The 25732-nt window shown below is 47.2% G+C and overlaps 1 protein-coding gene across 1 annotated transcript; it reads right to left on the bottom strand.

Annotated features, from left to right (window-relative positions):
• Positions 1-8040: 8040 nt before the first annotated feature.
• On the bottom strand, positions 8041-19964 carry LOC138366051 (uncharacterized). Its single transcript, XM_069326776.1, has 3 exons — positions 19904-19964; positions 12140-13273; positions 8041-8522 (listed from the first exon to the last, which is right to left on the bottom strand). Exons 1-3 carry the CDS (start codon positions 19962-19964, stop codon positions 8041-8043), a joined length of 1677 nt encoding a protein of 558 aa, XP_069182877.1.
• Between the last annotated feature and the right edge of the window lie 5768 nt (positions 19965-25732).

The raw sequence follows: 25732 nt of genomic DNA, 5'->3' as shown, positions 1-25732 counted from the left end.
ATGAAGGGGAGTACAGTGTGTGTCAAGAACTAGCTGCTCTAGACTATATGAAGGGGAGTACAGTGTGTGTCAAGAACTAGCTGCTCTAGACTATATGAACGGGAGTATAGTGTGTGTCAAGAACTAGCTGCTCTAGACTATATGAAGGGGAGTATAGTGTGTGTCAAGAACTAGCTGTTCTAGACTATATGAAGGGGAGTACAGTGTGTGTCAAGAACTAGCTGCTCTAGACTATATGAAGGGGAGTACAGTGTGTGTCAAGAACTAGCTGCTCTAGACTATATGAACGGGAGTATAGTGTGTGTCAAGAACTAGCTGCTCTAGACTATATGAAGGAGAGTATAGTGTGTGTCAAGAACTAGCTGCTCTAGACTATATGAATGGGAGTACAGTGTGTGTCAAGAACTAGCTGCTCTAGACTATATGAATGGGAGTACAGTGTGTGTCAAGAACTAGCTGCTCTAGACTATATGAATGGGAGTACAGTGTGTGTCAAGAACTAGCTGCTCTAGACTATATGAATGGGAGAACAGTGTGTGTCAAGAACTAGCTGCTCTAGACTATATGAAGGGGAGTACAGTGTGTGTCAAGAACTAGCTACCCTAGACTATATGAAGGGGAGTACAGTGTGTGTCAAGAACTAGCTGCTCTAGACTATATGAAGGGGAGTACAGTGTGTGTCAAGAACTAGCTGCTCTAGACTATATGAAGGGGAGTACAGTGTGTGTCAAGAACTAGCTGCTCTAGACTATATGAAGGGGAGTACAGTGTGTGTCAAGAACTAGCTGCCCTAGACTATATGAAGGGGAGTATAGTGTGTGTCAAGAACTAGCTGCTCTAGACTATGAAGGGTTTTTTTTTTTTTTATTAACATATTAGGTACATCTGCATTAGTGCAGCTACCCTAGACTATATGAAGTGGAGTACAGTGTGTCAAAAAAGCTAACTAGGTGATGCTATAAAATCCCCATCACACAGGATGGTTAGTCATACAGAGGCATGTGATTAGCGGTCTGCACTGGCAGACTCCGGATGCATTTTGAGGATATCAACAACACAAGATTGAATAAGGTAGCAGTGGTAATACAAGTCCCCATCTCGCAGGATGGTTAGTCATACAGAGTCATGTGTTTAATAGCCTGCACTGGCAAATTTTGGGTATACTGTGAGGATATCTTCAAGAATACGAGAGTGAATAAAGTAATTGCAAAGCTCCAGGTACCTCATGCCAACTGGTCTGAAAGGTCTAATAATTGGGCATTCAGTGATGTAGTGCGGGAGATCATGCCGTAGTTCCTGCTCACAGAGTTTGCAACTGGAGTGCTCAGGATTGGGAGACCCGTCACCTGCAGCCACCTGCCACAGGTAACGGTAACCCAACCTGATCCTTGCAACCACTGTGTCGCACAGTCTAGTGGACGTTTTGTGCTGTCCATAGATGTAGGTTTCAGATCTGAACAAATCATAGCTTTTTATACTAGTACTTTCAGGTCGTTGGGAGTCAGTAAGTTCTTTCCTATCAGATCTGAATGTTTGGACCAATACAGTTTTGACAGCAGAGATAGGGATACCTAGATCTAATTCAACTTCAAACTTGTTACACGCTAATTTGGCTGCAATGTCTGTCTCATTATGATGGGTTATATTTATGTGTGAAGGTATCCATACAAAGGAAATTCGAGACCAAGGGTCAAAGTTGAGGAGTCATCAAGTCTAAGGTATTGTCACACCAAATTCCCTTCGTCCCAAACCGTCTCCTAATGTCCCACGAGTTTTTATTGAACCAAAATAGATTTTAATATTTTTTATTCCACACTTAAATGCACAATATACAAGACGGCCGAGTGAACTGCGCTCGGGAGCAGTAGTCTTAAGGGCCCGGGTTCGATACCCGGCGGAGGCGGAAACAAATGGGCAGAGTTTCTTTCACCCTGATGTACCTGTTCACCTAGCAGTTAACAGGTACCTGGGAGTTAGACAGCTGTTACGGGCTGCTTCCTGGATATGTGTATTCACGTAGTTGTTGTGCTTGTGGGGGTTGAGCTCTGCTCTTTCGGCCCGCCTCTCAACTGTCAATCAACTGTTTCTACTACTACTACTACTGCTTTTTTTTCCACCTCCCCCCCACACACACACACCAGGAAGCAGCCTGTGACAGCTGACTAACTCCCAGGTACCTATTTACTGCTAGGTAACAGGAGCATAGGGTGAATGAAACGCTGCCCATCAGTTCTCGCCGGCGCCCGGGATCGAACCCTGATCACAGGATCACGTGCCCATTGTGCTGTCCGCTCGGCCGGCCGGCTCCCACACTCCCATGTGTGTGTGTGTGTGTGTGTGTGTGTGTGTGTGTGTGTGTGTGTGTGTGTGTGTGTGTGTGTGTGTGTGTGTGTGTGTGTGTGTGTGTGTGTGTGTGTTTTGTGTGTGTGCGTGCGCGTGTGTTACAGATAAATATATGTAGTAGATATAATGGAGGAAAAATAAACTGGTTACAAAGGCGGGGTCCAAGAGCTAATAGCTCGATTCTTCAGACACAAATAGTAAATACACAAGCACACGCTTGAGAGCGTGGAGTCGGAGGGACCAGCCAGCAGGCTGTCCACCTGTTCTCTAAAAGAAAACGAAGATGAGAAAATTGCAGACGGATGCTGACAGACTCTTAGGAGTGAAAAAACTAAGAGACCTTCTCACCCATCTTCTCAATTCTCAAGGAGAGTGTCATAGGCGAAGATCTGGTAGACACTAAGTGCCCGCTTGAACCACAGGAACATCATCAGTAACTTCTTCAGCGTCTGAGAGGATTAAAGCAGTGTAACTACGCACGGATTCACACGGACGGATAAGGATCTGCGGACGGGTTGAAACAGTTGATATAACACTACTTACAGTGTTCAAGAACATGGGATGCCCAGGAGCTGAAGCTTAGCCCTCGTAAGAACAGCTGAGGCGAACACCGCTTGACTGAGCACAGCTAGGGTGAGTCAAGTTAACATGAGCACAGCTAGTGTGAGCACAGCAAGTGTGAGCACCGCTAGTGTGAGCCCAGCAAGTGTGAGCACAGAGCACGTGCATTGTTAGTCAAACAGGATGGTCGGGGCCTGCAGTATAGGCCGGCCTCAGAGCCACTTAGACCTTGAGACAAGGAATCATTTCACGCCTGGATGGATAGTGTCGGTGTGTGGTGGGGAGCCCAGACCACTCCGTGCTCCCAGTGGGTCCACTGCAGGTGGTGGGAACCTCTGGATCGTTAGCCAATTTACATGTGAGGTGTGGCGATATCTCCTAGAGGGAGGAAGTCGTGAACTCGTGTGTTCATTCAAGAGAACGAAGCACTCATGAATTCTCCAGGTGGAAGTCTTGAACTCTGGCGTTCACTCGGACCCACAATGTGTAGTGGTGAAATCTAATTCTGCAGGTGTGGATGTTATGAACTGTGTGTTCAAATGAACAGACGGTGCTGAGGGTGTGTGTGCGAATGACAGTCCGTATAGCAGGAGTGCCGGGAACAACAACTCTTGGTAGATGCCTGGGACCAGGAGCTAGAGTCTACAGGAGCTAGGTGTGTCAGTGGTTAGTCATGGGAGTGGTATAAATACACATAAGAATGTTGATTTGATAAATTCTTAAGTGGTAACGACCCTAAGGTGGGTTTATTGATGAAGAATGTTTAAGAATATGAAATGGTCCAGTGAGTAATGACTTAAACACTCATTGGTGACAATGGTAACGAGTGCTGGGGTAAGCCTAAGGCATTTACTATTATGGCCAGGTGGGAGTGTTATTATGGCCAGGTGGGAGTGTTATTATGGCCAGGTGGGAGTGTTATTATGGCCAGGTGGGATTCCCACCTCTCAGAAAATGCCACATTACGAAAACCTAAAAAACTGTCGAAAAACTGTGGGAAAATAAACATCTTAAAGAGAGCGACAGAGGTCGACCTCGACCCACCTATGACACTCCCTAACCAGCCACCTCTCACCCTGCAAAGTTGCGTGAGGCTAGCCGTAAGCCTCTGTCCCCCTAACCTCGGACAGACAATATATATATAGTCAAAGACCAAGATTACAGTGTTGCAACCTTTTACGGACGTAAAATAAACCTTGTGGCAGTGTTTGTGTTGGTAATTGATCACAAACGTGATGTCATAACACCATAGTTCCCTGTAAATAATTTTTAAATATAAACCTGAAAGAACAATGAACGTTTAACATTTAAATTGTTCCATTGTTCAATTGACGACTTGGTCAATTAGGCTGTTGTGGTTAATAAAGAGTGAGCCGTGTGGCGTAATATTATAAAAATATATCAAATGATAAATTACAAGGAAGATGAACTCTACAAAATAAAAACAACAAAGATTATAAGTAATTATAAGTAGGTGAGTGGACCACCTGGAGAGAGTTCCGGGACTTGGTTTACTTCCCCCAAGTCCGGTCCAGGGCCATGAGGCTCGACTTGTGATAACTTGGTCCAACAGGCTGTTGCTTGGAGCGACGCCGCGCAGCCCAGTCGTAACTATGGAGTCGTTGCCTGAGTGTTGCACGCAATAGTTTGCATTGGTCCAAAAGAGGCTGTCGACCCGTTACACAGCAGGAAATGCCAGTGGGGGCCGGGTCTTGGCCACTCTGGAACAGTCTCCCCTATTCTAAGGGTGAAAGTCTCCCCTATTCTATAGGTGAAAAGTCTCCCCTATTCTAAGGTTATAAGGCTGACCCTAGATCAGGGCCAGCCAGGTGCTCACCGGTGAAAAGGAACGGCTTCTAGCAGTCTTTTTTTTCTTGGATAGTTTTTCAACTGTTCGTAAGTAACTCTTTTGCTAAGAGTGAAATGGAGTGAAAAGGGTGTGAGGGAAAATGAAGAGAAAGGGAGAGGGAAGGGGAGGGGACGGAGAGAGAGGAAAGGTGGGAGTGAAGAGAGAGAGAGAGAGGGGGGGGGAGCAAGGAGGGGTGAGGAGAGAGGTTAAGCAACAAAGGAAGAGAAAGGGGGACAGGAGGAGAAACGGGAGGATAGAAATGGGAAGAGAGGGGAAAGGGAAAGTGAGAGACATGGGGAGAGTGGGAGAGGTGATGGGGGTGGGACGGGAAAGAAAATGAGAGGGAAGGGGGTGGTGGAGAACAGGGGGAAGAGTGAGGTGAAGGAGAGGGGAGGGGGGGGGCAGAAGGGGGAAGAGACCCGTACACCACCGGTACCTCATCCTGTCTAATGGGAGTGTAACAGTTGGTATTCCTGACTACTGTATTCTGCTAATACCTCCCAGGACTCTGCTAATACGTCCATATATTGTGGTAAAATAGCTCCCAAGACTGCCAACAGAGCCTTACAGTGTGACAATGGCTCCTGTAGAACTCCAACAGTTTCATAAACTGTGGAAATAGCTCACAGAGCCTCATAGGTTCTGTATTCATCAGTGTTTCTAAGAGTGCAATAATGTCAACTATTTCTAACTAAAAAAAAATTTAGAATTAAGCTGTTTAGGAACGTGACTCAACTGTATTGGATAACAAAATACGCTGAGTACGGAAAACATGTTTAGTTTAAGGCATTACATTACCTGGTGGCTACCTTGTGCTGGTTCACAGGACAACACGTCCACGGGGCCCGGTCCCCGACCAGGCCTCCTGGTTGGTTGATGGTCTGGTCAACTAGACTGTTCGACGCCGCTGCTCGCAGCCTGACGTATGAATCACAGCCTGGTTGATCTGGTGACATTTGAAGGTGTTTATCGAGTTCTCTCTTGAACACTGTGAGGGGTCGGCCAGTTATGCTCCTTGGGTGTAGCGCGAGTGTTGAACAGTCTCGGGCCTCTGATGTTGATAGTTCTCTCTCAGCGGCCCTATTCAACCTCTGCTTTTCAATGGGACTATTTTGCACTTCCTGCCATGCCTCCTGGTCTTATGCGGTGTTATTTCCATGTGTAGATTTGGAACCATTCCCTCTAAATCAACATCAGACTGCGCGTCAGAATGACCATATACCACCTGGAAGGGCTAAGAGCACAGGGCTACAGCTGGGATGGAGGAACGGAGTCAAGGAACGTCACCAAACTACCTCGGCAATGGAGGATCGAACTCAGACTTGAAGAAGCGAGGCCGTCGCTGCACCACCCAGTCCAAGTGGCTATGTGGGAGGGAGGAAGATTATCGGCACAAATGAGTCAGTAGGACGTTAGGAAGATGTTCTTGATTGACAGGTGTCACGTTGCATCGTCTTGTTCCTGCATAGTCATCTTCACCCCCTGACAGTCACTCTCACATTCCAGCCTTCACAGTCATCTTCACCCCCTGAGTGTCACTCTCACATTCCAGCCTTCACAGTCACCTTCACCCCCTGACAGTCACTCTCACATTCCAGCCTTCACAGTCACCTTCACCCCCTGACAGTCACCTTCACCCCCTGAGAGTCACTCTCACATTCCAGCCTTCACAGTCACCTTCACCCCCTGACAGTCACCTTCACCCCCTGAGAGTCACCTTCACCCCCTGACAGTCACTCTCACATTCCAGCTGCCGTTTACAACACTTTAGATACGACATCTGCCACTTTAGGTTTGGTTCCATAATAATTTAACTCCATTACTTTTAACATGAAACACTTTGCGTATTTGCGGCTTTATTTAATATGCGTCACCTCTACTTACAAATATACCGCTGCAACATGTTCTTATTTTATAAATAAAATAATTATCATTATTATTTTTGTATTTATATATACAAGAGTTGTTACATTCCTGTAGTATTATTATTGAGACGAGGAAGAAGTCATGACTGAGTTCCTTAGAGTTATTTGTTCCTAAGTCATCTTAGGACACATTTTCTTGAGGACAGGATAGCATTTTATGTCCTTAAAGGTCATACCAATAAAACGGTTTAAAAATTAAAAATAAATTTAGTCAAAATTTATTTCTCCCATTAGATAATTCTGAGTACTTTTGTCATATTAGTCACGTGAGCCGGTATGGCCAATAGGAGGCAGGAGTCACCTGGGAAGTTGTGATTGGTGGAAGTGTGTACCACTAGACGAAGGACATTTGGTCGACATCTGTTGGCTGGGATATCAGAAGCTGTGTCCAATCAGAGGAGTAGATTTTTTTCTAATGAGGCCAAGATTGGCTTTTTAAAACAGAGAAACATTTAAGTTTTGATAATGGCTATGACCAGGTAACGGTGGCATGACCCCGGTGACATGACCCCGGTGACATGACCCCGGTGACATGACCCCGGTGACATGACCCCGGTGGCATGACCCCGGTGGCATGACCCCGGTGGCATGACCCCGGTGGCATGACCCCGGTGACATGACCCCGGTGATACACGCAGGTTGGTTGCTGGGCCAGCCAGGAAAACATTCCCCACACAAGCAGGTGGACTCTACCTCCTCAAGTACTGCATCTTCCTGGCCCGGGCGGGAGACAGCAAGATTAATGATGCAGAAGCTGCATCTCAGGGGCTTAAATCATCATCATCCTGGGAGCAGGACGCACCAGAAGAGTTGAACCGCAGGTGTTAGTGAAAGTTTCTGTGAGGCGTGTGCGTCTTCTGTGAGAGGGGGGGGGGGAAGAGTTGAAGAAGGAAGTCATGTACCATCTCACCCCGGGATGACGTCGATCATCACATTACCCTAAACTTCCGGACGAGCAGAAACAAGATGATCCAAGTGGAATGCAATGATGAATCCACCTCCGCACGGACCAGCGTGAGACATTCCACGAATGTTTCCACCAATCATTAATCTCACAGGACCCCTCCGTGTCACCAGATATGACGCGTGCTGTCAGTCATTCCCTCTCCATAGGAAGTGGATATTAGCAAGTTGTCTAATTATCCCTTTTATGTCCGCCAGAATATCATTTTGGATAATACCATGACATTTGGAGCGCTAGTTTAGGTCATAGTTAAGATTATTGTGTAGCTCCTTGGCGCCTGACATTCTTCTACAGGTTATTAGTATTAGTATTATAGGAGTGTTTAATGACATTCTTTCGTTTAATGTGCATTGTTCTCGTCAGTGCCAGCCATGAGTGCCAGTGTGTCTCTGTGTATCTTATTCTTGGTCCTGGCACTCGTCGACGGCAGTAGGGCCGGATACCGTCACTACAACAGTAGGGCCGGATACCGCCACTACAGCAGTAGGGCCGGATACCGTCACTACAGCAGTAGGGCCGGATACCGTCACTAAAACAGTAGGGCCGGATACCGTCACTACAACAGTAGGGCCGGATACCGTCACTACAGCAGTAGGGCCGGATACCGTCAGTACAACAGTAGGGCCGGATACCGTCACTACAGCAGTAGGGCCGGATACCGTCACTACAGCAGTAGGGCCGGATACCGTCACTACAGCAGTAGGGCCGGATACCGTCACTACAGCAGTAGGGCCGGATACCGTCACTACAACAGTAGGGCCGGATACCGTCACTACAACAGTAGGGCCGGATACCGTCACTACAACAGTAGGGCCGGATACCGTCACTACAGCAGTAGCACCAATAATGGACGGAGTGTCACAGGTGTGCAGTGTTATGTCTGAAAGATTAATACAATTAATTACAAGCTTGGAATAAATTAATGCGAACACTTGTTTGATCTTTTACTGACTTTATCTGGGGGTTAGGCGTCAGACCCCTGCAAGTGACGGGGGTTAGGCGTCAGACCCCTGCAAGTGACGAGGGTTAGGCGTCAGACCCCTGCAAGTGACGAGGGTTAGGCGTCAGACCCCTGCAAGTGACGAGGGTTAGGCGTCAGACCCCTGCAAGTGACGAGGGTTAGGCGTCAGACCCCTGCAAGTGACGAGGGTTAGGCGTCAGACCCCTGCAAGTGAAGAGGGTTAGGCGTCAGACCCCTGCAAGTGACGAGGGTTAGGCGTCAGACCCCTGCAAGTGACGAGGGTTAGGCGTCAGACCCCTGCAAGTGACGAGGGTTAGGCGTCAGACCCCTGCAAGTGACGAGGGTTAGGCGTCAGACCCCTGCAAGTGACGAGGGGTAGAGGAAGAGAAGGGAAAGGAACTATCATGAGAAAGCGCCAAGCCATTACGACTATATAGCACTGGGAAGGAGTCAGGATAAGGATTTGGGTTGGGACAGGGGGGGGGAGGACTGGTACGCAACCACTTGGACGGTCGGGGATTGAACGCCGACCTGCATGAAGCGAGACCGTCGCTCTACCCTCCACCCCCATGTGGTAGAGGAAGAGAAGTTGGAAGTAATTGCAGTATGAGATTTAGAAGAAAGCTGGGAAAAGTTCAGAGGTATGCCACAAGGCTAGTCCCTGAACTAAGATGCATGAGTTATGAGGAAAGGCTGCGGAAAGGCTGTGTCGTGAGGTTGCACCTCACGACACTGGAAGACAGAAGAGTAAGGGGAGACATGATCCCTACCTACAAAATTCTCAGAGGAATTGATAGGGTAGATAAGGATAAACTGTTTATCACAGGTGGTATGCGAACAAGAGAACACAGATGGAGACTGAGTACCCAAATGAGCCACAGGGACGTTAGAAAGAGTTACTTCAGTGTCAGAGTAGTTAACAGATTAAATGCATTAGGCAGTGATGTGGTGGAGGCTGACTCCATACACAGTTTCAAATGTAGATATGATAGAGCCCAGTAGGCTTAGGAACCTGTACACCTGTTGATTGTGTGGTGGTCTAGACATGTGGCTTTGGGAGAGGGAGTAGTGCCATGTGTGTGGAGGTGCAAGATGTCAGATGAAAGCACAGAGAGAGAGCAGCATCACGTGTGTGTGTGTGTGTGTGTGTGTGTATGTGTGTGTGTGTGTATGTGTGTGTGGGAGGTGGAACTGGTTTGGGAAAATCCGTTGTTCCTCGGAGGAGGGGTAGCGGGGGTGTGGGGAGGAGTTGGTGGGGGTCGCGGGTAGGGGGGTCATGCTTGCAGGTCACACCTCAGGACAGGTCAACGATGAAGGTCACAGCTCCAGGTCCAGCATGCATACCAAGGTCTAGCCAGCTGCAGGAAATATATTCCAATTTATACTCGATAAATTGTCAATTTCTTTTTTGTTTTGGGTTTAGGAGTCACAGCAAGCACTGTGGACAGTGATGCGTGAAGATCAACCTCCACCCACAACCACCACCTCCACCACCAACTACACCACCTTCACCCTTAATATACGACCACCACTACCACCCTGTTAATACAACCACCTTCACCCCTGTTAATACAACAATCCCCACAATACCATCACAACGGGAGGGGGGGTCGCAGTAGTAGTAGTAGTAGTAGTGGTGGATGTACTTCTGGACTATACAATCCGTCATGCCCTTCACTGTCCTATGCCTTAAAAATGATCATCCAATTGTTCGTCTCACAGGAAATCATTAATAATATTCCCATACTCCCGTCTTCAGTATATGGTATATAAGCCTTTTGTCTTCATTCCTTTGGCCATTTCCTACGTCTATGTCCACTATGACCATGACACAATATGGTCGCTGGAGCCTTGTGTTTCCTCGTATTTCATGCCAACATCGGAAGTGGTATTAAGACCAGGTCAAGTATAGCCTGCCTGACTTCTCTCTTTCCTCTCGTGTTTATTTCACATGTTGTGCCAGGAAGTTAGCTCCTGGAGCTTAATGCCCGAGCTGCAGCGCTACACTCACACTACACACCAGGCTACACACCTGCGAGGAGCAAGAGGCAGGTGTTGTGGCCAAACCATTTAACACCCGGCGGCTTATTTAACCTGTGTACCTTCTAGTTCACGGCTCAACCACAGCCCTCCACAGTGGGTGGGAGGGCTGTGGGCGTCGGGGGAGGGCTGTGGGAGTCGGGGGAGGGCTGTGGGAATCATGGGAGAGCTGTGGGAGTTGGGGGAGGGCTGTGGGAGTTGGGAGGAAAAAAGAGCTGTGGGAGGCTGAGGGCTGTGGAGGAGTGACGGCTGTGAGAGGGAGGGAGGGAATTATAAGGAGAAAGCGCCAAGCCATTACGACTATATAGCACTGGGAAGGGGTCAGGATAAGGATAAAGATGGGACGGGGGGAAAGGAATGGTGCCCTACCAATTGGACGGTCGGGGATTGAACGTCGACCTGCATGAAGCGAGCCCGTCGCTCTGCCGTCCAACCGAAGGGGTTGGACCGGCAGTGGGAGAGTGAGGTGTTGAGGATTGGCCCCTCATCACCCAGCAGTAATTAGGAACCTGGTTGTAAAACGATTGGGTGATCGTGTTCCTGGGACAGGAAAGAGGACAAGGTTTACCATGAGCTGTAGGAAGGGACAGTTCTAAGTCTGCAAACAAGAGTTAGAGTTGTCTGCTCCTGTACTCACCTGTGCAGGAAGAACTTACAGCGTGTTGAGGATACAGTGCTGAACCTCACCTTGGCCGCCTCACCCGTCACTGTACAAGTCATCAACCATCAACTGTAATGGTCCACAATTTATTCCTCGTGTTGCATCACCCAAGACCCTCACACCACTCACAGGCTTCAGTACTCATTCTCGGCTCATTTATTCACATCTGTGAGATAATTTACTCACTTGTCTCCTAGTGTCGGTTCATCTTGTGTTGCTTATGTTTAAAAGTATTCGTGTTTGTCAAGTAATATATACTTATATTATAAGAGTTTAAATAGTTAAGGTATAAATGTTTGTCGTGATAAAGTAGGCTGCTGATGAAATGTTGTTTACAGATCGCACAAGGCCAAGCTCGGCCCTGCAACTCGGCCAGTTTCTCTACTATTGCATTACAGCTCTTCCAACGGCCTCAGGGACTCTTAACTACTGACATATTTCTCAGAAGTTGCATCAGCCCTTTCCTAGCACTGCAGCCTCCTCGCCAATTCATCTTTATCTCAGATTACGTCAGGCTCTTGCTTGCAGGCCGTCAGTTTCTTCATCTCCGAAACGCTTCTCTAACGTTGCATCAGTTCCTTGCAAGCCGTAAGTTCCTTGATCTCTGACATGTATAAGAAATCTAGTAAGGTCTTTCCCCAGCTATCTGAGCGGGGCGGCTCACGCCACAATATACACAGGCACGACAAGAAGGTTAATGAATGATTAGCCGGTGTGGCAATTGAAGATAAATATATTCTCTGCGTCGCTCTGGCTTCTGAATGTATCATGACACTATTTAGATTTATGCTGACATTCCGCAGTGGTTACTGGCATTTGTCTGCTTATTGCTGACCTTCCTTCTGATTCGTGCCACTGACCAGCGTCTTGTTGACCTCGTGAGTGCTATCTGGCACTGACCAGCGTCTTGTTGACCTCCTGAGTGATATCTGGCACTGACCAGCGTCTTGTTGACCTCCTGAGTGATATCTGGCACTGACCAGCGTCTTGTTGACCTCCTGAGTGATATCTGGCACTGACCAGCGTCTTGTTGACCTCCTGAGTGATATCTGGCACTGACCAGCGTCTTGTTGACCTCCTGAGTGATATCTGGCACTGACCAGTGTCTTATTGACCTCCTGAGTGATATCTGGCACTGACCAGCGTCTTGTTGACCTGAGTGATATCTGGCACTGACCAGCGTCTTGTTGACCTCGTGAGTGATATCTGGCACTGACCAGAGTCTTGTTGACCTCCTGAGTGATATCTGGCACTGACCAGCGTCTTGTTGACCTCCTGAGTGCTATCTGGCACTGACCAGCGTCTTGTTGACCCCCTGAGTGATATCTGGCACTGACCAGCGTCTTGTTGACCTCCTGAGTGATATCTGGCACTGACCAGCGTCTTGTTGACCTCCTGAGTGATATCTGGCACTGACCAGCGTCTTGTTGACCTCCTGAGTGATATCTGGCACTGACCAGCGTCTTGTTGACCTCCTGAGTGATATCTGGCACTGACCAGCGTCTTGTTGACCTCCTGAGTGATATCTGGCACTGACCAGCGTCTTGTTGACCTCCTGAGTGATATCTGGCACTGACCAGTGTCTTATTGACCTCCTGAGTGATATCTGGCACTGACCAGCGTCTTGTTGACCTGAGTGATATCTGGCACTGACCAGCGTCTTGTTGACCTCGTGAGTGATATCTGGCACTGACCAGAGTCTTGTTGACCTCCTGAGTGATATCTGGCACTGACCAGCGTCTTGTTGACCTCCTGAGTGCTATCTGGCACTGACCAGCGTCTTGTTGACCCCCTGAGTGATATCTGGCACTGACCAGCGTCTTGTTGACCTCCTGAGTGATATCTGGCACTGACCAGCGTCTTGTTGACCTCCTGAGTGATATCTGGCACTGACCAGCGTCTTGTTGACCTCCTGAGTGATATCTGGCACTGACCAGCGTCTTGTTGACCTCCTGAGTGATATCTGGCACTGACCAGAGTCTTGTTGACCTCCTGAGTGATATCTGGCACTGACCAGCGTCTTGTTGACCTCCTGAGTGCTATCTGGCACTGACCAGCGTCTTGGTGACCCCCTGAGTGATATCTGGCACTGACCAGCGTCTTGTTGACCTCCTGAGTGATATCTGGCACTGACCAGCGTCTTGTTGACCTCCTGAGTGATATCAGGCACTGACCAGCGTCTTGTTGACCTCCTGAGTGATATCTGGCACTGCCTTACTTTTTGCCTACCCTCAGCTCCTGCCAGTCAAGGGTACGAAACGTGCGCGCTCTTAACCATATATCCCCATAGAGAGGACGCCGCCAAGGGTCGCTGGCGGCCTCTTGCTGTGCAGGTGGCCGGCGTCTGATGTTTGCCCAGCGAGGTGCCGAGCCATATACTGTCTCGACCATGATCAGTCTTCTTCCTTGTCTCCCCCTGACAGCCTGCCACTGCTTACTCTAATACTTTTCCCAGCCTCAGTGGTGACACAGATTGTCTTGAGGTCAAATGGACGAAAGTTATGAGCTGAGTGACAGTTGCCTCAAGAGCGGGAGAAGTTCACAGCTACAGCCGAAGGTTCAGAGACCTTCGATCACTCCCTCATGAACGAGAGATCGTCGTCTTGGATGTAGTATAGTGAGACTTAAATGAACGCCGGATATACATGAAAAAATTGCTTCTCATCAATCCTTCCCCCAAAAAAGATATTCAGAAATTTCAGTTCAGCCAACATCCCCGCTCATCAATCCACTTGTTGTCTCCAATGGTATTTTTGGTAACATTCCTCAAAGTAAAAATAGTATTACCCAAAATAGAATAATATTATATATTATTAGTAATGGTAATGTCTTCTCACAGACATAATAACATACGATAAAAACATGGCAAAAGACTTGGTGTAAATTCCTTACATAAATTTCACAAATACACAAGTGTGGGGTTTTATCCTATTATATATTATAATACTGTAAACATATTAATGAGTTCGGACGAGTTAGTTGTTTGAGTCTCCTTGACAATCATTTGTATTTAAATTGACCCCATCTTCAGGTTATGCTCATCTAAGCGGCTAACGACCCAAAAAGCACATTCATTAATTTTAATGTATTGTTTAACTCAAAAATGAAATTTTCTCAAACATAAATTAATAAAATATTAAAATGTTATGTATAGTTATGCCTAGGGTAGGTCAGGTTATGTGGTTTAATTCTGGTGGCAATTATTGAGGTGTTTGCAACGCGAGGTGCGATGTAAACACACAAGTACACAAAGGCAACATGCTCCAGTCCGTCCTCATCAACAACCGCCAAATGCCTGTTAATTTAGCCGCCAAACCAGTTTATGAATGAAAAACACTTTACACGCGACTCACAACTGATGACATATGTAGTTTTCTCGAACAGCGCTTCGTTGACGACCTGTGCTCGAGTAACAGCTCTCTTATCCAACTCGCAGCCCGTCCTCCAAACAAAGATCCAAAAGTGATTCCATGCACCCGCCAAACCCCCTGTTTATGAATGAAAAGCGGTTTACACACGACTCACAACTGCTGACGTTCGAACATATCCGGAACAAGTGTTTCACTGACGAATTTTGTTCGAATCACAACGCTATAAATGCTTCACCCACAGCCCGTCCTCCAAACAAAGATCCAAAAGTGATTCTATGCACCCGCCAAACCCCCTGTTTATGAATGAAAAGCGGTTTACACACGACTCACAACTGCTGACGTTCGAACATATCCGGAACAAGTGTTTCACTGACGAATTTTGTTCGAACCACAACGCTATAAATGCTTCACCCACGTACTACAAATACAAATAATCGCCAACAGAACCTAAACACCTAACCTAACCTAACCTATGCCTATATATACACAATATGCTAATAAATTATAATGTTAATTTAGATTTGAGAAAATTCCAGTTTTGAATGAAGACCATGTAAAAGTTTATGAATGCGTCTGTGGGGTCGACCGCTGGATGGAATGGACTTGAGTCGAGGACGGGTTGCAGCCCGTCCTCCAAACAAAGATCCAAAAGTGATTCCATGCACCCGCCAAACCCCCTGTTTATGAATGAAAAGCGGTTTACACACGACTCACAACTGCTGACGTTCGAACATATCCGGAACAAGTGTTTCACTGACGAATTTTGTTCGAACCACAACGCTATAAATGCTTCACCCACGTACTACAAATACAAATAATCGCCAACAGAACCTAAACACCTAACCTAACCTAACCTATGCCTATATATACACAATATGCTAATAAATTATAATGTTAATTTAGATTTGAGAAAATTCCAGTTTTGAATGAAGACCATGTAAAAGTTTATGAATGCGTCTGTGGGGTCGACCGCTGGATGGAATGGACTTGAGTCGAGGACGGGTTGCAGCCCGTCCTCCAAACAAAGATCCAAAAGTGATTCCATGCACCCGCCAAACCCCCTGTTTATGAATGAAAAGCGGTTTACACACGACTCACAACTGCTGACGTTCGAACATATCCGGAACAAGTGTTTCACTGACGAATTTTGTTCGAACCACAACGCTATAAATGCTTCACCCACGTACTACAAATACAAATAATCGCCAACAGAACCTAAACAACTAACCTAACCTAACCTATGCATATATATGCACAATATGCTAATATATTATAATATTAATTTATATTTGAGAAAATTCCTGTTTTGAATGAACAGCATGTTAAAATTTATGAATGCGTCTGTGGGGTCGACCGCTGTTCGAGTAGAGGAAGGGTTGAATAACTGCCAACAGAATCTAAACATTCAACCTAATCTAGGCTTATATACTATACTCCAAATTCTAATATAAAATAAAAATAATTAATATATGAGAAAACGGATAGTTTTCATTACACAGAACATTATGATTTATACACGAGACTGTGGGATGGGTCGCAGCTAGAACTAACACGGCTTGAAGACACATTGCGACAAATAACCCTCACCTATGTTTTCCTTTTTTACAAATGTTAATAATAACGTTTATATAACGTAAAATAACGCTGAAGTTAGGTTGCATTTTTGCTGTAAATTATGTGGCATGGGTAAAGTGTTTTTCATTCATAAAAATCCATTAGATCATGCATTGATTGCTGGTTTGGCCACCGCCTGGGGCGGTTGTTTGCGCTGTCGCTGCTCAGTCTCGTCCAAGTCCTGCTAGTAGAAGGTTGTGCTCTAGGTTGGGGGCCCGTGGGCCGTGGAAGACTGGCGTTGTCTTCAGCGCCTGTGGGGCGCCCTCTCACCATTGAATTAGACTTTATTGGGAACGTGACCTACTCCTTGGTGGAAGTGGCCTTGATGGACGTCATGTGTGTGGTGGTGACGGAGATTACTGAAGTGCAGCTGGCTGGTGGGCACCGTGCTTTGGTGCAGTTCCATGACGATGTGGTCTTCCAGAGGATTGTGTGAAAATTTGATGAAGTGACTCTTCAGTTGCATGATGGTGCGGGATCAGTGCGTGTGTCGGATCGCAGCGAGTCCGCGAAATGGGTTGTTGTTCGGTTGTGTTCGGGTTCCAGGAGAGCTTGGTACGTCGTTTTTTTCCAGCGGTATGGCCGCGTCTTGCACTATTGTGAGAACGTTATCAAGTCGTTCTTGATCAGGAGGTCTGAGGAGGCCTCCTCAATGGGACACGCACCCTTACAATGAAAGTGCACTCTGATATCTCCTCGTCCATGGTGTTAATGGGGGTCCCTGTCCAGTGTTTTTACGCCGGGCAGCAACACACTTGTTTTTGGTGTGGGTTGCCAGATCACATGGTGGCGGAATACCATTCTGGGGGTGGCCAGTGGGTCACCAAGAACAGCTTCCGAGGGGGGAGGATTGTCCACCCCTGAAGGCCTCTGAGGGTCCTCCGGATGAGATGGTGGATGAGCATTCTGAGAACCCAGGCGCTGGTGGTCCCTCGTTCTTTATTTTTGTTCAGTGCATTTCAGCTTTTTAGTGGACCTTGAGGTATGTCGGGATGTTGTTCTGGTTACCCCTTCCGTATACTCTTGGGCGGTCATGATTGTGCTGGCACTTTGTCGGTTCCTGGGGTTTATGTCTTTTGGTTGTAGGGAGGTGTATGGGGCTCTTTTTTCCAGGGTGGAGGGGCTGTACCCCTGTTTCGATATGGGGGCTATTTGGTCCTCGTTGAGTAGGCCGTGTATTGCCACCAGGTCTCGGGAGTTGGTTTTTCGTTTGTTGCACGAGTCGTTGCCCACAAATGCACGTTTGTGTATGTTCATGAATTTTCATTCATTAGCTAATGAACTAACGAGCATATTCGTCTGTCTGTCATCTCAGTCAGGTGTCAACAAATAAATATTACGATTTGCTCAATACTTCCACAAGAACACCAGATTCCTGATCATATTAACATATTCCAATTTTGCATTCACATTCTTAGACACAATAACAAACTGTCCCCATCCTGGGGCCGTCCGGAGCATCGCGGATGGATGCTCTGACCTAACTTGACCCTGCATCTCCCCGTCTCTACAATGTCACCGTGATACCCTGCATCTCCCCATCACTACAGTGCCACCGTGATACCCTGCATCTCCCCGTCTCTACAGTGCCACCGTGATACCAGCACAGTAGACTTCTCTCATATTTGTGTACTTCGGCACTGCATTAGCCCGAATAATATTTTTGGGAAATCCACAGAAATCGACTCGCTAGTCTATCTGATGCAGCTTCAGCGCCTTGTGAATCTTTTATGTAATCTGATTACGTCTAGACCAGGGCCGTAGAATCACAGGACAATCCTCTTCCCCCTCACAATCACCTGCAGGCGTTTCTGAACTCTTCACACACGCGCGTGTGGCCCTGAACATCGCACGCACAACTGACCGGACCGTAGGGGAGGGCGGGCTGGATCACGTTATACGGATTCAAGATCTATTCATGGACTCCCTCGCCTTCTTGCGACTCATTATGCACTCGAAAGATGCGTATGGTGAGTGACGAGGGTCAAGAGGCTCGCGTCGGGTCACGGGTCGACACGCTTTGTCTGCGGGTACTCTACCTACTGGAGCACACGGCCCCTAGTGGTAGTCTTGTGCAGCTGAGCCAACACACAGCCCCTGCTTGTAGTCTTGTGCAGCTGAGCCAACACACAGCCTCCTACTGGTAGTCTTGTGCAGCTGAGCCAACACACAGCCCCCTGCTGGTAGTCTTGTGCAGCTGAGCCAACACACAGCCCCTGCCGGTAGTCTTGTGCAGCTGAGCTATCACACGGCCCCCTGCTGCTAGTCGTGTGCAGCTGAGCCAACACACGGCCCCTACTGGTAGTCTTGTGCAGCTGAGCCAACACACAGCCCCCTGCTGGTAGTCTTGTGCAGCTGAGCCAACACACAGCCCCTGCCGGTAGTCTTGTACAGCTGAGCCAACACACGGCCCCTACTGGTAGTCTTGTGCAGCTGAGCCAACACACAGCCCCCTGCCGGCAGTCTTGTGCAGCTGAGCCAACACACAGCCCCCTGCCGGTAGTCTTGTGCAGCTGAGCCAACACACGGCCCCTACTGGTAGTCTTGTGCAGCTGAGCCAACACACAGCCCCCTGCCGGCAGTCTTGTGCAGCTGAGCCAACACACAGCCCCCTGCCGGTAGTCTTGTGCAGCTGAGCCAACACACAGCCCCTGCCGGTAGTCTTGTACAGCTGAGCCAACACACGGCCCCTACTGGTAGTCTTGTGCAGCTGAGCCAACACACAGCCCCCTGCCGGTAGTCTTGTGCAGCTGAGCCAACACACAGCCCCCTGCCGGCAGTCTTGTGCAGCTGAGCCAACATGCTCAATGTGAGACATCTTCCTGCTGACCCCTACTGACAGGGGGCGGACAGGAAGGAGAAGGTGAAGGGGGAAGCAAGTGTGTGCCTTCAAGGGACAGGTGAGGTGTGCTGACAGTGCTCCCGTCCCCTGTCCAGCTGATCCACTCACGACTCTACAACCCCTCAAAGTACTGGACAGGACGTCTCCTCTCTTGTGCACAACTGGTTATGACGTCAGACAGACGGACCCGCCAGGAACACGTCTAAGAGTCATTACCAAGGACAATTTAGGAGTTATCTAGACTCCTGAGAGCGCAAATTGGTCGTGGAGTCCACGCAATAGACGCAAACCTGTTTGTTGACAAAAGGGTGGAAGGTAATGTACAAGCTAGGTGGCGCAAGGCTGATGATAGATAACATTGACGGTGTAGTGGCACCCAGCACCTTCCCCCCCCCCACACCATGTCCAGTGGCTCCCAGCACCCCTTCCTCCTTGACCTTACTCCCAGCACCCCTTCTCCGCTGGCCTGGCACCTAGCACATCTCCCCAGCTGCCCTAGCTCCCAGCAGGACCCCCCCCCCCCCTTTCATTCCCGGGACACTATATCATATGTTAATAGGATTCCTTCCAAGTTAAAATCCTGGGAGAGTGTGCTGAAGACAAAGTTATCCCCATTACTGGTGAAGACAATTATCCCCATTACTGGTGAAGACAGTTATCCCCATTACTGGTGAAGACAGTTCATGCATTACACAGCCAAGATAATCCAGGTCAAAGGTCAGCAGGCAAAATAATAAACGCTATAGCTACCACAAAATATAGTGTGTTATACCCAAGTAGTTCATGATTTTCCCAAATAGTTCAAAAGCATAAACAAGATCTACGAAGCCCATACTAGACCAAACCTGTCTTAGGGGCAACTATGCAACCCTAAGCCTAGGGTACGAAATACAAGGCCCAACATACATTCCATACGTGACATATACAAAGGCTTCGGAAAACATGTTTGACTGGTACCTTGTAATTATCCACGGTATTGTGGTTGACAATTTATATGACTGGGTGCGTGGATCACCTAATTCTTCTGTGCTCGACTGGCAGCCCAGAGAAGGCTTAAAGTTTCAGTCTGGGCAGCGGTTTGGTGCCTCTGAAATCCTCCTGTATTGTGGCTACCTCTCAGCCCAGTCCATAGACCGCTCGTCTCCCATGCTGGAGGTCGGAGGTCGAACTCTCCAATGAACCTTGGAGAGTTAATTTTTCAACTTCCTGCCTCAGTGAAGAAAAACAAAAGAAATATCGAGAAGATTCGTGCCAGAATCATAAATCTAAAACAAGTGTTGAAAGACTGGTAATATATATATATATATATATATATATATATATATATATATATATATATATATATATATATATATATATATATATATATATATATATATATATGGGATAAACATAGGGGCTGCAGAAGGCTTATTGGCCCATACGAGGCATCTCCTATCTAAACAAATAGTTAATAGTTAGAGGGATAGAAGCCCTAAACCAGAAAATAATAAATACAGAATATGCGGTCATATTCAATGAAACTGTTTAGATAGGAGATGCCTCGTATGGGCCAATAAGCCTTCTGCAGCCCCTATGTTTATCCCTTATGTATCCCCCCATGTTTTCACCTTCATTGTATTATCACCTGACCTAATGCGGGTATAAAATCAACTAATATATATATATATATATATATATGTCGTACCTAGTAGCCAGAACTCACTTCTCAGCCTACTATGCAAGGCCCGATTTGCCTAATAAGCCAAGTTTTCATGAATTAATGTTTTTTCGTCTACCTAACCTACCTAACCTAACCTAACCTAGCTTTTTTTGGCTACCTAACCTAACCTTACCTATATATATAGGTTAGGTTAGGTTAGGTAGGGTTGGTTAGGTTCGGTCAAATATCTACGTTAATTTTAACTCCAATAAAAAAAATTGACCTCATACATAGTGAAAAGGGTAGCTTTATCATTTCATAAGAAAAAAATTATAGTAAATATATTAATTCAGGAAAACTTGGCTTATTAGGCAAATCGGGCCTTGAATAGTAGGCTGAGAAGTGAGTTCTGGCTACTAGGTACGACATATATATATATATATATATATATATATATATATATATATATATATATATATATATATATTGTGACGATAATCTCTTTCAAGAGCGATTGAGCCTGCTCTTCCCTACACATTTACGTCTTTCAAGTACAAGATACTATATTGAAGATACGTCCACCAGTATCGCCAAACATTTTGCCCAGGAAGCAAAGCGTACCATGCACTACCCGACACATCGGCTTCCGCCCGCAGTCAAACCAGCAAACTACTCATTCTCCGCCTGCCTGTTGCTGATTGGCTGGTGTGTCGCCGCACCTGCACTCACGCCACAACATGAGTCGACGTCTGGGCCAGCAGCACGCCGTCTCCTCAGAATATCCCTGTGCTCCTTGGAGTTGACATCTCTCTATAGTACACAAAGCCCTGGCTGTCGTGTACTAAGGGAGGTGGCAGCTTGAAGCCAGTATTCTCAGCACCTGACCTCACCTGATTTTATTTGATTAACCTGCACTTTTGTCTTAAAGTAAATTGTTCACTGCCAGTAATTATTCATGTTGTTTTGTTTGTTGACTTGTTTGGAATTTTACGAGATTGTCTTTATTCATATCTTGCTTTCTAGAGTAATTAAAATTTCATTGTTTATAGTTTGTGTTTTGTGTCTTCCCATTACCTTACCACAGACGAAAGGACAATTTTCTTTTTTTTTTTGTTATGTGACGAGGCCCTGCCCCCAGCTTTTGAAACAGCCGAACACCAACGCGTTACCGTCACAATATATATATATATATATATATATATATATATATATATATATATATATATATATATATATATATATATATATATATATATATATATATATATATATATATGTCGTACCTAGTAGCCAGAACTCACTTCTCAGCCTACTATTCAAGGCCCGATTTGCCTAATAAGCCAAGTTTTCATGAATTAATTGCATTTCGACTACCTAACCTACCTAACCTAACCTAACCTAACTTTTTCGGCTACCTAACCTAACCTAACCTATAAAGATAGGTTAGGTTAGGTAGGGGTTGGATAGGTTCGGTCATATATCTACGTTAATTTTAACTCCAATAAAAAAATATTGACCTCATACATAATGAAATGGATAGCTTTATCATTTGATAAGAAAAAAATTAGAGAAAATATATTAATTCAGGAAAACTTAGCTTATTAGGCAAATCGGGCCTTGCATAGTAGGCTGAAAAGTGCGTTCTGGCTACTAGGTACGACATATATATATATATATATATATACACACACACACATACCCGGGTGCTGCACATATCCTTCGAGGCTTGGTGTGAGAGAGAGAGAGTCTCACTCCTCAACATTTTTTCGAGTGAGAAACATGAGAGATGAGTTGACGGTGTGGAAGCTGCAGCCTCCGTGATGGAGAGAGTGGGAGACGTGTGGAGAGGGAGGCGTTGATGGGTGTGAGACAGCCCCTTATCACACCTGTTGGCCCTCTGTGGAACGATTAATTAATGGTAGCAAGAGAACCATGATTAGTCGCACGCTTCTCCACACCTGGGGTAATTACCATGCTAAGTGGACACCTATCTACCGTGAGCCAGGACGTATCAAGCACTTAAGTGTCCAAATTACGAAACCTCTACATCTCTCCTCAATCATGGCGACTTTATTTGTGGGTAATAAATAGTTTACGAGTTCGAAGAGGAAGGTGACTTGTCTACAACAACAATAATAATCTTGGGTTGTGAAGTTTCCAAGCTCGTCGAACTGTTTAATACAAACAAACTAAGCCGCCGTAATCTGTCAAAGATGTAAAGGTTTCGCCAGTGCTACTCCGGCAACCCCGCGGAGCCAGCTTTAGCATAACACTTTTAAATGTAAGCTTATTTGCTTTCGTTTCAGATTTCATAATAATTTCAGCTTTGATGTTCAGCGACGCTTCAAAGGTGTAAACTGGTGTGGGTAAACCCAGACCAGTTGTCATGTGTGTAGGTACACCCACGAACACTTTACATTTCCGTAAGTACACCTATCAACAGTTACTGTTGTCCAGTACTCCCTAAATCAGTACTTCTAGGAGTAAATATAGTCCAGCACTCCCTAGAGCAGGATAACAGGTGAACAGTAGTCAGGATAACAGCCAAACAGTAGCCAGGATAACAGCCAAACAGTAGTCAGGATAACAGCCAAACAGTAGTCAGGATAACAGCCAAACAGTAGCCAGGATAACAGCCAAACAGTAGTCAGGATAACAGCCAAACAGTAGCCAGGATAACAGCCAAACAGTAGCAAGCCGTCTGGAGCTCCGCAGCTGTGGGAGACGTCCTCCGAGGACTCCGTAGCAGAGTGGGAGTCTTGTTGTACCTCCCGGCGCTCAAGCTGTTCCACCATTATACGCTGGAACATCTTTGGAGGAGTGTGGGAGTCGAACTCGGGTCGCCGCCAAACATGCGTTAGATCATTGTAGGTGTTTCCTTGGAGAAGGATTTGAAAAGCTTAAGATCTTATAAGGATCTTAAAAGCTTATGGCGAACCAGTGCCAGGAGTGGCGAACCAGTGCCAGGAGAGGCGAACCAGTGCCAGGAGAGGCGAACCAGTACCAGGAGAGGCGAACCAGTGCCAGGAGTGGTGAACCAGGAGAGGCGAACCAGTGCCAGGAAGGGCGAACCAGTGCCAGGAGAGGCGAACCAGTGCCAGGAAGGGCGAACCAGTGCCAGGAGAGGCAAACCAGTGCCAGGAGAGGCGAACCAGTGCCAGGAGTGGTGAACCAGGAGAGGCGAACCAGTGCCAGGAAGGGCGAACCAGTGCCAGGAGAGGCGAACCAGTGCCAGGAGAGGCGAACCAGTGCCAGGAGAGGCGAACCAGTGCCAGGAGAGACGAACCAGTACCAAGAGAGGCGAACTAGTGCCAGGAGAGGCGAACCAGTACCAGGAGAGGCGAACCAGTGCCAGGAGAGGCGAACCAGTGCCAGGAGAGGCGAACCAGTGCCAGGAGAGGCGAACCAGTGTCAGGAGAGGCGAACCAGTGCCAGGAGAGACGAACCAGTACCAAGAGAGGCGAACCAGTACCAGGACAGGCGAACCAGTGTCAGGAGAGGCGAACCAGTGCCAGGAGTGGCGAACCAGGAGAGGCGAACCAGTGCCAGGAGAGGCGAACCAGTGTCGGGAGAGGCGAACCAGTGTCGGGAGAGGCGAACCAGAGCCAGGAGAGGCGAACCAGTACCAGGAGAAACGAACCAGTGCCAGGAGAGGCGAATCAGTTAACAGTATGAGGATTCCTCACACACTGACGACGTACGAAACCTATACATCTTCACTCAACCATGACAGCCATGTTGGCAATTATTAAAGCCGTTCATGAACACGAAGTTGTTTATAACAAGGATAACCTCGGGTTATATAGTTCCCAAGCTCGTAAACTGTTTGATAAACGCTGAGTAAGATGCCATGATGGAGGCGAGATGCACAGGTTTCGTCAATGGCGCGTGTATAAATGTTTGTCGAATCCTGGCCCAAGTGTAGGAAGGAGCTGCGCCCCCCACCACGTCGGTGAGGTCGTTCTTGTGGGGGGTGGAGGGGGTGGTTGAGGGGGGGGGGGGGTTGTCGTTAATATCCATGACGTGCCCAAACGTGTTAAGCTGCCCAGTCATCACATTTCACCCAATTCCCGTTTTCCCTTCCTTTCGCCTCTTTTGTAATGTCCAACTTGGCCTCTATTCAGCCTCTTTTTTTCACTCTAATGTAAATTTTGCACGCTCGCTTGCCCTATTTTCTTTATCTATTCCTTCGCATCTCTCTCTCTCTGTCTCTCTATCTCTCTCTCTCTCTCTCTCTCTCTCTCTCTCTCTCTCTCTCTCTCTCTCTCTCTCTCTCTCTCTGCCCACTTCAGTAAGGCCGTAGAGCGGCCGCTGTGTAAGAGGCCCAGGTGTCCGTCACACAGCGGGACTCGCAATAAAGTCCACCTTATTAAGAGACCGCGAGAGTTTCACTGGGCCTTGAAGAAAAAGCTCCCCCCCCCCTGGCACTCAAGGTGTCGTGGAGGGGAGTCACAGTCAATCTTCAAATAAACTGTCGCTGACGTTTGTCTGTCAAAATAGTCCATCACAACGTTTCTATTCACTAAAAGATGCACCGGGCGCCCTGTGTGTAAGACACACTCACAGGGCGCCCTGTGTGTAAGACACACTCACAGGGCGCCCTGTGTGTAAGACACACTCACCGGGCGCCCGGTGCGTAAGACACACCTCAACTTGCCCGACAACTTACAGACTGATAACACAGAGCCGTGAAGAGCCTCGCCCTCTATAAAGACACACTCACTTGCCCATAAATTACAAGAGAGGACGAGGCTGTAAGTCTAGTTTTGTAAGTTAGGTAGACGATGAGAGGGGGGGGGGATAGATAGATAGATAGATAGATAGATAGATAGATAGATAAAAGAGAGCCTGTGTTGGCGACGCAGCTCTGGGTCTGGCGAGGAAGGGGGGGGGGTGTTACTAGGAGTTTTTTTTATTATTATTACTATTTTCTACCACAGACGTGGCCAGACATTTACA

The sequence above is a fragment of the Procambarus clarkii genome, chromosome 18 (genome assembly GCF_040958095.1).
Source record: "Procambarus clarkii isolate CNS0578487 chromosome 18, FALCON_Pclarkii_2.0, whole genome shotgun sequence".
In the NCBI taxonomy this organism is placed as follows: domain Eukaryota; kingdom Metazoa; phylum Arthropoda; class Malacostraca; order Decapoda; family Cambaridae; genus Procambarus; species Procambarus clarkii.
The sequence above is the reverse complement of the archived record's forward strand: the minus strand, read 5'-3'. Positions and strand labels throughout refer to the sequence as shown.